Source organism: Etheostoma spectabile, chromosome 19, assembly GCF_008692095.1.
Source record: "Etheostoma spectabile isolate EspeVRDwgs_2016 chromosome 19, UIUC_Espe_1.0, whole genome shotgun sequence".
Lineage (NCBI taxonomy): Eukaryota > Metazoa > Chordata > Actinopteri > Perciformes > Percidae > Etheostoma > Etheostoma spectabile.
This window is the reverse complement of record NC_045751.1, coordinates 17,194,744-17,211,494: the sequence shown is the minus strand read 5'-3', so window position 1 is coordinate 17,211,494 and position 16,751 is coordinate 17,194,744. Positions and strand designations below refer to the sequence as shown.

The 16,751-nt window shown below is 41.9% G+C and overlaps 1 protein-coding gene and 1 non-coding gene across 3 annotated transcripts in view; both read left to right on the top strand.

The window, feature by feature from the left end:
* The window catches only part of LOC116669562 (small nucleolar RNA SNORD10), a 139-nt gene extending 104 nt beyond the window's left edge, over nt 1-35 (top strand). Inside the window, exon 1 of the small nucleolar RNA XR_004326816.1 lies at nt 1-35. This exon is cut by the window's left edge and continues 104 nt beyond it. This is a non-coding gene — a small nucleolar RNA (small nucleolar RNA SNORD10).
* eif4a1a (eukaryotic translation initiation factor 4A1A) overlaps nt 1-3,439 on the top strand; it is a 26,597-nt gene extending 23,158 nt beyond the window's left edge. For both annotated transcript variants that reach the window (XM_032544471.1, XM_032544472.1), the window contains exons 6-11: nt 152-261; nt 622-765; nt 1,295-1,432; nt 1,546-1,635; nt 2,239-2,318; nt 2,485-3,439. In XM_032544471.1, coding sequence (XP_032400362.1) covers nt 152-261; nt 622-765; nt 1,295-1,432; nt 1,546-1,635; nt 2,239-2,318; nt 2,485-2,629 — 707 coding nt within the window. In that variant the 3' untranslated portion in view covers nt 2,630-3,439. The remainder of the gene's footprint in view (nt 1-151; nt 262-621; nt 766-1,294; nt 1,433-1,545; nt 1,636-2,238; nt 2,319-2,484) is intronic.
* Nucleotides 3,440-16,751: the final 13,312 nt, after the last annotated feature.

Below are 16,751 nucleotides of genomic sequence, written 5' to 3'. Positions count from 1 at the left end.
TTCAGAGACGTGATCATACATCACTTCTGAATACAGCACAGTGATGGATTACACAATCTTCTAGTCTTGAATCATAACTTTTTTTTAAAACACAAATGTATGACTACATTAGCAAACCTGTGTTCTGGTATAACTTAATATTTTCTTACAGCTTCTAAGCACATCAAAATGTTTGTGCTGGACGAGGCGGACGAGATGCTTAGTAGAGGGTTCAAGGACCAGATCTATGAGATTTTCCAGAAACTGGCTAGCAGCACACAGGTAGGACTTGTTTTATTTTTGTGCAACTGGCTGGCCAGCCTGTCTTAACAATAGTTTGGTTTGCTCTAAGCGGAGTACTGTGTAGAGTCCAGGGTTCCCTCTCCTCCCAACTGCAGTGTTGGTGAAGGACTGAATGTTCCTTGGTAGAGAAGCCTATCTGCCCTCCACTGTAGCTGGGTTCAAGTCCTTGACTCACAACTAATTGGTGGATTACACTCAGTCTTGTCCTCCCAAATGTTTAGATTTTTATATTTAGCAATTTTGTGGGGACCTTTTTGATCGGTTATTATACTTGTATACATCTACACATTGTGCTGAGTCTCAGGTTTTTAACCAGCCCTACCTCTGCTGTGGTTTCAGGTTGTCCTTCTGTCGGCCACCATGCCAGCTGATGTCTTGGAGGTAACAAAGAAGTTCATGCGTGAACCCGTCAGAATCCTGGTAAAGAAGGAAGAGCTGACCCTTGAGGGTATTCGTCAGTTCTACATCAATGTGGAAAAAGAGGTGAAACATTTTCCAGTTGAGGGGTTGAGAGGCAAAAACGTGGCAGCTATAGTTACATTTTATTTAGTGTTAAATCAAAACCGGCTTTACCTCAGGACGCTTTACAGAGAGTAGGTATAGACTACACTATAATTTACAAAGGCCCAACAATTCTCCCAAGAGCGAGCATTTGGTGTGTCAGTGGCGCAGAAACCTCGGACAGACCCTGGCTCTTGGTGCTTGGCCATCTGACGCTGCCAGTTGGGACACAGACATTGATACTGATAATTTTCCTAGTGGACAGTTGATGTTTTGAGGTTGACGTTAGGGGTGCTGTTTAACTGTACTGTGAACGGAGGTGTCATTTATATCAAGGGTAGGCTATAAAAACTCCTTGTGACCCACAGTACTTTTCATCGTTTAGCCAACTGGACCAAATTTCAAATGGGCAGTTGAGTGTAATGTACCTTGAACTTCGAGGACATGCTGTGTACAGACAAAGTGAGCTTGCTTGAGCCTGCTGTGTGTCTGACCTGGTAATGGTCCTCAGGAGTGGAAGCTGGACACGCTGTGTGACTTGTACGAAACCCTGACCATCACACAAGCGGTCATCTTCATCAACACAAGGAGGAAAGTGGACTGGCTGACTGAGAAGATGCACGCCAGAGACTTCACCGTGTCTGCTCTGGTAAGTTATTTCTACTTAAACTGTGCAAATTTACCTGAGGGATTTCCATACATTTAGAAATGTTTGTGTCTGTTTGGCTTTGTCTCACTGGTGTCCTCTGACCTGTCTTTCAGCACGGTGACATGGACCAGAAAGAGAGAGACTTGATCATGAGGGAGTTCCGCTCTGGCTCCAGTCGAGTCCTCATCACCACTGACCTATTGGTATGTAAAGTAACGTCCTTTCACACTATTAATTTCCTACCATAGTTTGGTTTGCTCTAAGCGGAGTACTGTGTAGAGTCCAGGGTTCCCTCTCCTCCCAACTGCAGTGTTGGGGAAGGACTGAATGTTCCTTGGTAGAGAAGCCTATCTGCCCTCCACTGTAGCTGGGTTCAAGTCCTTGACTCACAACTAATTGGCGGATTACACTCAGTCTTGTCCTCCAAATGTTTAGATTTAGCATTTTGGTGGGACTTACTTTTGACTGGATAAACTGAACATGTGTAGATGTCAGCCTGGAAGAATAACTGTGCAGCTGCCGGTTCAGATGGACTTTTTGGCCACATTCGACCAAATAGTGACTCAGATTAAAGTGCTACTTTTTAAAAGCTTAAGTAAAAATATCTATCTGGTGAAGCCAATGCAGTGTAGATTTTAAGTCATTTTGTCCCCTTACATTAATTTAAATTGGGTTAATTTGTCATGGATGAGTATCTGAAAGTGGAACAGAAAGTTTCCCCCCTGACCTCAGTCATGTCTGGTCATCAGTTCTATTTAGATCCTGATGACTACGTGTGAGGTAATTATCCTTCTGTTCCTCCTCAGGCCAGAGGTATTGATGTCCAGCAGGTGTCTCTAGTCATCAACTACGACCTGCCGACCAATAGGGAAAACTACATCCACAGGTAAGAACTGGCCGGGAGCGCAAAGTATCAAATTACTTATTAGGTTGGATGTCTTTTGTTAAAGCCATAAACCTTGTAAATGTTTTCCTTCATGAATTATTTCAACACAATTCTACCAAATACACAGTGCCACTAGCTGCCGCTGATTTATTTTTTTTCTTGTCAGGATTGGTCGGGGTGGTCGTTTCGGCAGAAAGGGAGTAGCCATCAACATGGTTACTGAGGATGACAAGCGAACCCTGAGGGACATTGAGACATTCTACAACACCACCGTTGAGGAGATGCCCATGAATGTGGCCGATCTTATCTAGGAGCTATCGTCCACCCCCTCCCTCACTTATTTTAGCAGTCAAATCTTGTTTCTTATACGATCTGAATTCTAAGATCTTTCTTTTGCTAAATTCCGCCATGACTTTACCCTCTACATTCTAAGGGAAGGAAGAATGTGGCCATTATTCCTTCCAACCTTTTGAAATAGTTTTTTTGGCCGTTTTGGAAGGATGAATTACTGACCTGTTTCATCTGCTTGCCATAGTCCATTACCCCATATTGGCACCTAAATTCATCCTGCAGCTAATCCCTCTAACTCTTCAACCATTCATTTTGTTTTGCAAACAGGACTTAACATCAAACAAGTGAGTTTGTATCGGGATCCCACACTTGCGAAACAACAATGTTTGCAAAAGCACATAAATAAAATTAAAAAAAACAGAAGTTGATGTTTGAAAGGATTCTAGCTCACTGTTAGCAAACGCTCGACATTAAATTAATAGCTTAATAATTTAAAAACTGGTCTCAATTCATAACAAGCATGACGCTGACTCAAAGATCATCAAAGCTTTTGTGAAACGCGTCTGACTTGCACCTGCACGCCGTCAGCAGGTGCCGCACATGCTGAGTGACCAATACATGAGTGGTTTAGACTGCAGTTCAGTTTTGACTCAAACAACGCAATGATCTATGGGAAGTGTTGCATTTGACCAGATCAGTATTTAAACTACCTTCAGTGTACTGGGAAAAAGCCTTTAACTCACATCCATGATCATGTTAAGAGGTTTTGGGGTCTAGAGTACACAGGGCATATTCAATAAAAAGACCTATATAGTAAAATCCATCATGAATGAGTTGTTTACCGTTTTGATCCTTTACTGCTGTTTTTCATATATATATTTTTTAATTGCTATTGTACATACTCCTTGGCTGTACAGTCGTTTGTGCGGTAGCTTCAGTTGAAGACTGACTGGTGGCCACAGACGTTTGGAGGCAATAAACGGTGAGTGCTGTGGAGACGTTGCCTCTGGACCCTGACGTCCTGGTTGGGGAATTTTTTTTTTTTATATATATATATATCTCTTGACATGATTGTTAATTTAGTTTTTTTTTCTTTTTTGGAACACATTGGATTTTTGATATGGTGGTGGTCTTTTTGTAACCTGCCTCGCCAAAATGTTGGGAGGGGGGCCTCATCTGAAAGGAAAAGGACCAAATTGTAGATGAAGTATAGATTCCAACCCCCCACCCCCCTTTCTCTTTACTCTTCTAAGCGCTCTCATTAAAATGCCTGTCGTCATGGGGTTTGGTATGTAGGAGAAACGTCATGTTTTGCGGTGTATTAGTGCCATTTTAAAAAAAATGCATTAACGGAATTGTTAACCTTTTTTGGAGACAACCCGTATCACGTTTTCTACATTGGATTCTGTATAGTATTTATTTTAATGGTCTTTAAAAAAAAAAAATAAAGGTTTCTCCTATAACAGTGTAAACTGGCCTCTGCATTGTTGAATAGCATGAAAGCTGTAAGGCCAAACCCTTTTGTGGAAAGGCTAGAATTATTGGATCAACTCACTCCAATATCCGTAAGATGACAGCTGCCGCACTGGTTGTAATGGACCGGCACACCTGTCGCTGATTGGCTGCCGAGAGCACCGAGGTTTGGTCCGCCCACCGCCGTTGACAGAACTGTAACCTTTATTTATTCCCAATGAAGTTTTTTTATTTATTTTTTTCTGCTTAGTTTGGTTAACATTAGTTTGTCGACCGTAGGTCTGAAGGAACCGCGACATAATACATGAATGCCCTCTATTTATCTCGTGATTCTTTTCTCATCTGCCATGTGAAGCTGCATCTTCTTAGCGGCGGGAGCAGTGTTCAGCCTGGACTTTATAACGAACATTTTAGCATGTGATTACTGATTGTCATTCCGCAATAAACATTTAATTGTATATCGGTGTCATGTCCATTCAGTCCCGGGTGCACATAATGTACAGAGTTCCTGCGAACAAAACTCATCAGATAAACACCGATTTATATAGAGCAGCTATATAAAAGATAAAAGCTTGGCGTTACGTAAAACCAAGAACGCAGACCCCATATGAGACAATCTTAGAACTGTTACTGGAGCCTGCAGCGCGAGTCTTTACGGTGGATACCTACATATTTTATGTAGAGCAAGAAAAGTATAGACGTGACACCGTATACTATTAGTTGATAAACAATACAGGCTCTACGCTAAAATGAAGACTTTGTAAAGCTCAGTGAATGTAGGCTCCTTATCGAGCTACATTATGATAAAACAGGTAACCGTTGTAACTGTTTTCCAGTATGAAGCACTATTCATTTTAGCATGCATATCAATCGTTGAAAACAAGAATATGAAGTCGTTAGGAACACATGGACAAAGTCATGAAAAATAGGGAAGATGGAGCACCTATGAGATAAAAGTCGGACCAATTTGTGGCCCCTAGGACTCTTAATCACATAAGAATTATGAACTTGGGGTTCCAGTTAAAATAACACCCTCAGTCCACCAGAGGGAGGCATTGTCCTTGGGTCACTGGGGCCGACTTGTTAAATGAACTGGTAGAATCCCAGTCTGAAAGCAGCTCAAACTGGAGGGAGGATAGGAATCCCCCTCCTATCAAATACCATGCATTCAAATCTTTTAGCTTTTATCCTTTAGCATCGTATGACTGTCTTGCTGTGGTTGACGTAGCTTTTTTCTCTCTTGGTTTTAGCAGACAATCTGCTATGGGAGAGTCACATTGAGAGTCAGGCAGAGGAGGAGCAGCATCATAAAAGCAAGTTTTAACTTGTTGCACAGGGAAAGTAAAGCTGTGCATAACAAAGTGCATCAATACGTTCCACGACAAGATCAAATGGAGTGTTCAAGCAGTGACAGACAGACAGACAGACTTTATTGAGCCAAAACTGGTAAATTTCTGTTACAGCAGCAGTATCCATACAGAATAACAAAAATATTAGGAATACCAGAGCAGCTTCTCAAAAAGTTAAGAAAAATCATCATGGGACCATTTAATCAGGGCTGCAACTAACGCTGATTTTCATTGTCCATTTATGCAATCTCTTATTTTCTTGATCAACCGATTCTTTGATCTAGAAAATGGTGAAAAATGAGAACTGATTCTCATTTTTCACCATTTTCTAGATCAAAGCCCGAGATGATGTCCTCAAATGTCTTGTCCCCAACTCAAACATATTCAGTTTACTGTAACAGAGGAGAGAAGGAACTAGAAAACATTCACATTTATAAAGCCGCAATCAGAGAATTTTGCCCTTTTTTTTTTTTTAAATGACTCAAACCGATCAATTGATTATCAAAATAGTTGTCAATAAATTTAGTAGTTGACAACTAATCAACTAAGTGATTAGTCTTTGCAGCTTTACATATGATATTTACCAGGTGTACGGCTCCAGGTGTCCGTGGGTTAATTACATCATTTGAACTAGACCAAGAGAACAGTGACTAATAATGATAATATGACAGATAAGGACACACAATGTAGAAAAAGGCCGCCTGTTCGATCCCCCCCACTGACAGGACACACACCTCCCTCATTACCACCACCGCCGATGTGCCTTTGAGCAAAGCCTAATCTGCTGTAGTGGAGCTGCTTGGTATAGCCAACGCATCAACGTGTAGATGTACTGGGACGCCCCACGCTGGGAATGAGGGCCACCCACTCAGTTACAGACAGGACTGCTTTATGTCAGTCCCAGACGGACTCAGAATTCATTTCAGTTCATTTCCATTTTATTCATAGTGTCAAATCACAACAGGAGTTATCTCAGGACACTTTACAGATAGAGTAGGTCTACTAGACCACATTCTATAATTCACAAAGACCAAACAATTCCCCACGAGCAGGCATTTGGTACAACAGTGGTGAGGAAATACATGCTTTTTACAAGCAGGAACTTCACACAGACCCTGGCTCTTGGTAGGCGGCCATCTGTCGCTGCCGGTAATACACAAACAAATATACAGATATGGAGAAATATGATTGTTAATAATTACAGCAGTTGGTATGATGAACAGTGGCAGTGGCAATTATTCATGACTTTGTTTCAGTGGTTAAATGATTTCTTTCTTTGGATCTGTAGCCCACTCCACATACATTGTAACTTAGGCTGACTGGTTGTTGGAGTGCAGGGGGAGGGGGGGAGTCATGTACAGTACGCTGATGAATACTTGATACTTGCCCAGTATCTTAGGAAGGGCATCCATATTGGACAACTTCGCGGGTCACAGTTTACATCCTGGAACCTGTCCTTCAACACATCTAGTGCAGTAAATGGTTTATTGTCATATTGCTGCGGTTATTAGTGCCCTAATGCTGCATTCATGTGGTGGCGGCATAATCGGAAAGAAAGAGTTACCGACTGGGAAAATTCATGTGAATGCCCCGTCAAGTATCAGCAACAACCTGGATAACAAGTCAGGTAGAGTAATATTTTGGTGGTTTAAGGCAGTGTAACTGGTGCAGCAGCAACAAGTATGGCCATAAATCCTGGAAACAGTTGTTGTTTGAAGCAACAACAACAAAAATACAACACGTCTTTGTAGCATCCATGTTTTTTTCCACATTACAACTTAAAGCTCATGAACACATGGAACTCGCAAAAGTGACTTGGGAAATAGGACTATCCGAGTAGCATGTGAATGCAGCTTAGCATTGATTAAACAAGCGAGTTTGTCATTGAATCTAAAACCTGTCACTTTCAGTTCCTCTCCTGGGCCTTGAAACAGTTCCCCGGTTCAATTTGTTAGCATTTGGCAATAATAATGGGAGCATTGGCGTAGGTTTTGGGGGTGGATGCAGGGGATTTGTCCCCCCCACAATTTTTAGAAGAGGTAGATTTGTCACCCTGAATAAAATACAAAAGACAACCCACTCCTCAAAAGAGGTCCAAATAACTGTACGGTGGCTCAAAACATGAATGGAAAACAAGAGTTGTGTCTACTTGTGCTACATCAGGGGGTTAAAGAACACAACAGGAGCGTGACAAATAAATGTGTGATTTAATCTCTCATACATGTAGATGTAAACCTATGGAGCTTCTGGCTTTAACAAGGTCTCATTCTCTAATAGACATTTACATGATTCTTAGAAAAACTAAACAGTCCCAAACACGTGCGATGTTTTGAATATTCAGAAAGATTTGAACGATACAAGTCATTCAAGTGTTTGACGCTGAACATTTTATTGGGAAGGACCCCCAGACCCTGCGGTTATAATGTGTTGTGAATACTTGACACCAGGCTCACTTGAAAGTTTTAGGAGTGCTTTATTTCTGGCCACAGCTTGCATCCCTGATGGCTGTGATTGGCTGAGGTCAGTGTAGGCGGGCTCTGTTACACCTGTGACCAACGGTGGTGTCGCCGGCTCATGGAGTACACCTGTCGCATCCCTGCAGCACGTCAGCAAAAAACGAGATTCTTTATGGGGCTGTCTTTCAATGAAACTTATCTTTTTTCAACAATTTACATTGTTTAGGATTTAGGATTCAGACAAAACAGGACACAGACCCCCCCACACACACACACACACACACACATACACACACACACACACACACACACCAACACAAACACACACACACACACACACACACACACACCACACACAACAAACACACACACACACACACACACACACACACACACACACACACACACACATGCTTGTTTTAATTACTGTGAGGACCCTCATGACCATAAGGCAGTCCAGAGCCCCTAAATCTTCCTCACAACCAAATGCCAAACCCTAAACCCTTACCCTAAAATTAATTCTAACCTTAAAGGTACAGTTCACCCCAAAATCAAATATACATATTTTTCCTGTTACCTGTAGTCTATATTAATGACGTTTCACTTCCGGGATTGCTCTGGTGCTGCTAGAAATTCTGCTGGCTGAGGTCAGTGAGGTGAGGTGAGGACGAGCCTGTCGTCCATGAGCATGCTTCCTTCTGCATAGTGATAAATTAAAAGTAACAATTAGGTGTGAGGTCCTCTGTTTACTCGTGGGGTTCAGGCACAATTAGGTTGATAAACATGTTTTTAGGTTCCGGTCTGGCTAACTTATCCAAAAATCGACGAGAGGACCCAATGCAAGTCCACGTGCATCAGGCACACAACGCTCTGTGTGAACGCAGGACGTCAGGCACTGCTCCTGGGTGAAATAACAAGTTGTCAGGAAGTCCCGATGGGTTTTTCAAATGTATTTTTTTGTCGCTTTGAGCACCACAAGCCTAATGTCATGCAGGTTCCAATTATATTAGAGAGAAGGCGAACATCTCTACTGCCGATATCTCCCCCACTGGGAAACTCACACCAAAATAATGCAGACTGATAAATAGCACAACAGGTAAGAGGAAAAATAGGTAACCTTAAAGCCAAGGCCTTCAAATAGTCCTGAAGTAGTGAGGACCTACACAAGCACACACACACAAATACACACATCCTCCCCTGTATGTAACTCATGTATGCAGTATCCAAACACATGCATTGTCATGCACAGTGAATATGCGCCTGCACCAGCATGCACGAATAACATAAATAAAAACTGCGCTCCCTCCAGTGTCATGACTTGTAACTCCCCCGAACCAACACTTCAATGGCACCCTGTCCCATTCGCCAAACCACACACACACACACACACACACACACACACACACACACATACACACACACACACACACTGCATCCCAGGCAGGTTAACCTCTCCTAACCTCCCCGGTGTCCCAATATGACGTCCATGCAGCCTCAAAACATGTTACGTCTCTCTGCTTTTTTTTTTTTTGTGTCCCGCTCTCAGCCTAGGTGGCCCTTCTTCCAAAGGCACTTTGGCGAAAGATACCCCGTGCCCATCCCCCAACTGCCCCAACGCACATACACACTCCTGTTACCCACTCCACCCCCTGTTGGGTGCTGGATTGTGGGGCTGAGAGATGGTGGGGGGGATTATGCGAGTGTGAGGCTCGTAAAGGGCCTGCCATGGTCTTTCTGTTGTGTGACGGATGGCTGGGAGGCTGAACAGGCCTGCTTTGCATGAGAAGAGAAGCCAGCAGAGGGGAGAATAGAGGTCTATTCAATGAGGCCTGTCACCCAAAACCACCCTCCTGCACTGAACCCTCACACCCCACCCCTTCATCATCCATCCCTTCATCCTTTCGTCCCTCCTCCTCCTCCCTTGTTCTCAACCTTGCCATCTTGGTCTCCTTTTCTTCCTTCATTTTGTGGCTTTCATTTGCCCAGTCTTCACTGCTTCTTTCTCACCCTATAATCTACACCCCACCCCCACTCCGCTGCCCTCCTCACTTCTTGATTTCATCCCACTTAATTTCTGTTCATTCAGATTTTCCCTCCTTTCCATCAAGCTGTTTTTACTTCGCTGAGTCCCATAACATTTGAATCCTCTCATTACTTTGTTGGCATTGTGAATGAAAAGCTATAATGGAAATGTCATGGTCAAAGCTCTTTAACACTAAAAGAAGTCATGTGACTCGATGCTCTGACATGCTTAGTGAGTCCACGTTTGAGTCAGCAGGAGATATTATGGCATAATTAGGTCAAAACTGCAACTAATTCAACGCTTTTAAGCCACTAGGGAGCAGAAAAACACCAAAACAGACAGATATGCATATATATATATATATGTGTGTATATATATACATACATACATGTATACTTACAGTATCTACAGCTACAAGCCTGTCATGTTTTGTAAAGCTGATATGACTAACAAATGATATGTCTACGTTTACATCCAGCACACACAGAGCAATGTAGGCATTCATTAGGAGTGGTGTCTGTGTCCAACAGTCACTCTCCTTTTCGCTCTGGTTTGGTCACCACTAGTCTTACATTGCCAGACCTAGACAAGATGCTTTCTGGGATAAGAGAAAAATGCTCCAGGTTGTTTACATTTCTTTAAATCAATCACAGTCGTCTTGGGAGGCGCCCTAGACGCAGCAATGGTGGCTCTGCTAAATAGTCTCAGAAACATTTGCGGAACATTTGGTGGAACATTTGCACCTCGCAAAAGAAAACGCCACTATCCAGGTCGGCCATCGGATAGAACATTGCTCTTGCCTGAAATGTGCTTGTCCTCAATGTTATCGCTAGAACACCAGGCTCCATCTGAACCTGGACAGGAAAGCTAATAGATTGTGGTAAACCACAGACTTGACACCATTAGCTTCATACATTTCAAAATACTTCCTGGCCAACACCAAAGCCTCTTGCTGTCGGACAGAAACCTCATATCACCATATTTTTCTTTCAGAAACAGGAACATAAATATAAACATAAAGAAATGTCATTGGTCACCCTTTACGTCTGAAAGTCTGGAACGTTCAATCAAAGAAAAATATCTTTACTCTGAACTACATCTCTCTCTTCGGTCCATGAAACGTTCTTTTGTAGGTTTCTGGAACATCAGCACTGCTTTCCTCAAATCATAATTAAAACCTAGTACTGCAGTGACTTTCTGCACTTTCCCCACAAAAGCACTCCGTTTTGAAAACCTCTGGCTGACAGAATTGATGATGCTGATGATTCTTATGGAATGAGGGTTACCATTCATTGTCTATTGCAGAAGAAAAAGTTGCTCTTTGCATTTATCTGCTGCTGCACACCCCTCTCATGTGTCCATATATCTCAACTCTCTTCCCTGGCATCTGCTCTCTGTCGGGCTCTTCTTAAACTATGGCTGGCCGATATGGAGAAAATCAAATATCACAATATTTTTGACCAAATACCTCTATGTCGATACTGCAACGATATTGTAAGGTTTACTGTTGGTGCTTTCACAAAATATATACACAGTGATATTTTAAATAAATAATCATCAGTAATGTGGATGCAATGGTTAAGTGGTTAAAGGGAAAGAATAGAACAGCTAACAGTCTGTTAAGTTAGTAAGTGATATAACTTTACTGTAATCCAGCCTTTAAAACTAGGAAAAGACACCACTTATGCAATATTACGATATCCAAAATCTAAGACGATAACTAGTCTCATAACTTGTTATCGATATAATATCGATATATTGCCTAGCTCTAGAAACCCACCGCAAGGGACTTTTAATTTGTGTTGATTTTAGCGTGCCCTGTAGACAAAAGTGTTTCCATGAGCACCACCACCTCGTGGCGTGAAGATTTTGTACTGGCTAGCCCGTGGATTCGTCTCAAGACGCAACTTCTTTTCAATACTATTTTTCTTTTTCAAACACAGCGGTTTACAGGATGCAAAGCGGTGAGGTAATGTATTTATTTATGGCCTTTTAAGATGAAAAATAACATGCAACACATTCTCACTCCCATCACTTCCCTCTTAGGGACTGTTATTGAATATTATTGACGCTAAAACTCTCCTTTAGCGTCATATCTAAATATGCTTTATCTAAACGCACTGGATCAGGACTCTTGTCATCACTTTTGACGCAGTTAGGTTTAGGAAAAGATTGTGGGTGGGCTTGTAAAAGGTACGTTTACATGACAAGAATGGAACAGTTGGGTTTAGGAAAAGAAAAACATGATGGTTGTGTTTAGGAAAAAGGAAGGCAACGGTTGGGTTTAGAAAAAGAAGAATGTGACAGTTGGGTTAAGGACAAGGTCGTGAGTGGGGTTATAAAATGAACGTTTCTGTGACATGCGGGGCACAAACCCCGGTGAAAGTCCTGTGTTGTTTGACCCATCCAACATCCCAACCTTTAACACTACTAGCATCCGTTGTTGCCCTTAACACTACGTCATCTTACAGCGGCGCGGAGCTGCTGCTCTGCCCGGTGCGTTCCACACACACACGCCGAGGGCTGCTTATTGCGTTGTATCTGACGCTGAGAGCCAGTGACCAAGCATCTGTACTTTACCAGTTGGGAATAAGAAAGGGTTGTAACATGGTAGTAGTGAAACAAAGAAAACTTTATTTTAGCCAAAAGCATAAATTCATACAGTATATTGATGTAAAACCACGTCTCACAGTGTATTTTATTAATAAAACAGACATACAATATGACATACTTGTCCAGAAGGAAGAGGGACAATTCAGGATCATTTTTAAATCCTTTAAAATACTCCAATACTCTCCGTGTTGAATAAGCGACCGAGGCTGACATGTGTTTTTGCCCCCCAATATCAGCTACTAACACAAAATATAACGTCAAAAATGTACTTCTCCAAAGAGTAATCTACTTCCTTTTAACTGGCTAACATGCTATTCACTGCCAAAGTTTGCCTAGACATAGGCTCATCCAGTCTGCATGTACCCGCCCTCTTGAAACTTGGCAACCAATGAAAAATGACAATATTTTCCTGATTTTGTGACCATGACATCTTTGGGGATTGAGTGATACTGGGGCGTTCATATAATGTACAACTGAGCAGGTGGACAGGTATATAGTTATAAGTAGTTAATAGTAGTAAAGTTAATAGTTTTGGGAAGTGGGAATGTGACCGTAGGAAGGGACAGAGAGGCAGAATGTGACAGTCCCAATGGATACAAACATTTAATACATTTCCAGGATAATCGCCTGATGTCCCTCACCTTCTGCTCTCTTTCTGTTGCCATTAGTAAACTTCACTGTAGAGCTGAAAATCCAATACCACAATATTCTTTGGACCAAATACATTAATAACAATGTTGCGGCGATACTGTAGAGTTGACCATTGGTGCCTTCAGAAAATATTTACACAATGAGAGATAAGTTTGATAAATAATTGTTGATAATGTAGATATAATGCCTAAGTGGGTAAAGGCAAATAACAGAACACATAGAGCAGTCTGGTAAGTTTAGAAATGACATCACTGTGATGCAGCCTTTAAAATCAGGAAAAGACAACATTTCTGTCATATTACGAAATCAAAAATTTAAGACGATATCTAGTCTCATATCGATGTCGATTTAATATTGCAATATTGCTCAGCCCTTGGCTACGGGAAACCTCCAAATTAGCAAGCTACACTCTTAAAAGTTTTGAAGAAAATGTGGGTGTGTGCAATAAGGCAGACCTGCTTGGTTCTTTAGGGGAATGGTTGTAATGGTGGTGAACAACATGGCCATTTCTGTGAGAGTGATGGTAGGTGGGACAGAATGGGACAGAGGGAGAAGACAGAGGCTACATCTCAACTACTGCAATTTTTGAGACAAAAACACTCTCCACAAGAGTTTTGGCTCCAGTAGCAGAACTAAACTTTGTCCATATTACCACATCTGACAACCCATATCACATGGATATCCGCATACACTGGGCATGCGCGTGCCGGTGTAAATGTTAATTTCTGGTTGTAAATCATGGATATAGAAGTTGAAAATACTTTGGAGAAAGAACAAAAATTGCAAAAAGTAAGAGCAGGGAACAGTTCCAAAATTCTTTTGGAATCAATTCTGATTCTTCTGTTTGTGCATGTCCAGACTACAAAGCAACCTCAGAGTTTTCAAACCAAAACCGGGACAGAAGTGTAGCCAAACGTCTCCCAGAGTAGAGCGGACACACGGCCTGTACGTGGCAAAATATATTGTTTTTTAGATCAAATTGTAGTTGCGTAGATGTAACATGAAAAACTGCTGCTGTCTTCACTTCACTTCTATCAGCTTTGACAAGCAGGCAGAAAAAGAACATTTTAAAGCCGGCAAAAAAAATCTGAGAGCCTAGCTCGGTGAGGATGGAGAGAAAGGAGGACTGCCGTGTTGTGTCTGATGTGGCCTACAAAAAAAGCGTAAAAGTAAGAGTGTGTGAGAGGACAGAGGGAGCTGAAAAACTCCACTGCCATTCCATTCCATGTGAAGCCACAGAAGTTGACAGATAGATGAAGAAAAGCTGAGAGAGTGAGAGTTGGTGAGTTGTTTTTTTGAAAGAGCACAGCCAGGGGAGCGGGGAGGAGGCGGAGGCCAAGGTTTGGAAGGGATTCCACACAAGGTTGTCATGGAGATGGAAACGGGAGACTGGAGCCTCACAATTCCCAATTAGTCACAAACACACGGTCACAAACACACACCTGCAGCATGCACACACACCTCGGCATAATACACTCTCCAATGAACTTAGGAAAACTCACTCTTTCACACACACACACACACACACACACACACACACACATACATTCATTCATTTGTCAGTCAAGTGCTGGGAAATATCACCTGTCCCACCTATGCAGACTGTTCTCATGAACTATTCGTACATAAAGCTGTGTAAAGTAAAGCACTATTCATTTGTATTCCACATGTGTATTGCTGTATGCTCCACAGTGACTACTGCTGCATGAGAACATGAAGATGTGCGTAGAGAGGTTGTTAGGGTGGATGCACGGTTCATAAAACACAGGGCTTTCAAGCAGAGGGAGCGGAGTTTGTAGTTTGTTCATATGTTTATGGACTGGGATGACTATGCAGTTCGGTCAGAGATTCAGGTGCGTCCTGCTAGTTGCGTGTAATGTAGCCTGGAGCTTGGGAAATACACTTCTCTCTAACTCCACACAGAGTGAGGTGACATTGATTGAGGCATTTATCAGACTTCACACAGCTACCTCTGGAGCCACCCAGACCATGGGTGTCAAACTTAGTTTCACTACGGAAAACCGAACCACATCAAGGGCCTGATATGTTGGGTTTATTGACATGCTTTTACTTGACCAAAAATGTCAAATATCTTTGACTGTATTATTGCATGTCTCATATAGTCTTTTCACATACAGTTTGGTCGACATAAAGCCTTAAAAAAGTCAGCAAAAACGTTCCTCAGCTATCATGGAATTTAGCAAATCATGAAAAACAATGAATACATTTTAAAAAGCAGGCTACCACATGGCCAACTCACTACAACCTGTTTCACATCCTGAATATGTAAACTCTCTGCTTTAAGTGTTGCATAATGACAAACAGTTTCATGTCTTTTTGGTTTGGTGCACAACTAGTTGGGCAAAGATTTGTTGTGAACCTAAATCGATATGTGGGCAAGATTCAATATTTGCAAGGGGGCCAGATTTGGCCTGCAGGCCTTAAGTTTGACACATGTACACTTAAGGCTTAATACAACTTTTTTTCACATTTGCAGTACTCCCCAAGACAATCAGTAGAGTTCACTCTTAAGCACGTTGAAGGAGTCATTCTTCTGCTCTTCATATAGCAAAGACATTTCCAATGTAAACCTTCTATTTGCCACAATCTCCTCTCTGTCACAGTGAATGAATAAACACGACACAACCAGGAGTTTCCTGTCTTCAGTAATGAGAGAGGTGAAAAACCGAAGTTATCTGGATGTAATTGCATTTATTTAAGTATGCGCATAGTCCACCATCCCTCTGTAGACCAGGGTTCAACATTAAGCATGGCCTGTGGCCACAGTAAGTAACTCTGTGGCCACTAAATATCCCCAGGAGGTGGCACACCAAGTTTGATCAGGTCTCTCTTAAGAATTTGACCAGAGGACGTAGCGTCACTTTCAGCTCATTGGCGCTGTCAGGAACATTGCTGGTGAAAATCATGATGTTGCAGCAGTCCATTATCCATTCACGAGTTGTGATCCGCAGCTGCCAGAGATTGTACGTTGGCAAGGAAAATACTGCGTAGTGATAGCTGATACAGAGTTAGCTTTAGCCCAATGTCGGTCCTCCTCTCTTCCTCTGCCTTTGTTTAGGATCTTGACCCTGTCTGCGAGCACTGGTTGGTAGATTCCGTCAGTAGTACTCATTACGGTCAAGGAATCAACCACATTTTTATTAGGTGTGGTATCTGCCTCAGGCAAAGAGTGTAAACAGTCTTGGACAAGTCAGTGCCTGGTAGGGATGGGGTTCTATAGCATTAGACTGAATCTGAATCCAGTTCCCTGACCAACAGTGGTGGAAGAAGAATTTGGATCCTTTTATTTAAGTAAAAGTACAAATACCACACTGTAAAAACACTGTTACATGTAAAAGTCCTGCGTTAAATGTAATTTAATGGAAGTATGATCAGGAAAATGTACATCACGTTGTAGGAACTGGAAACGATCCAAACTGTTATGTGTTTAATGATCTAATCATTTCAGCTGGGCAGGTCGTTATATTGTTGGCTAGTTTAATTTAGAATAATACATTTTATTGTATAAACTACTGTTTTGTGTGCAAAAATCTTAATTTGTAAAGTAACTAAAGCT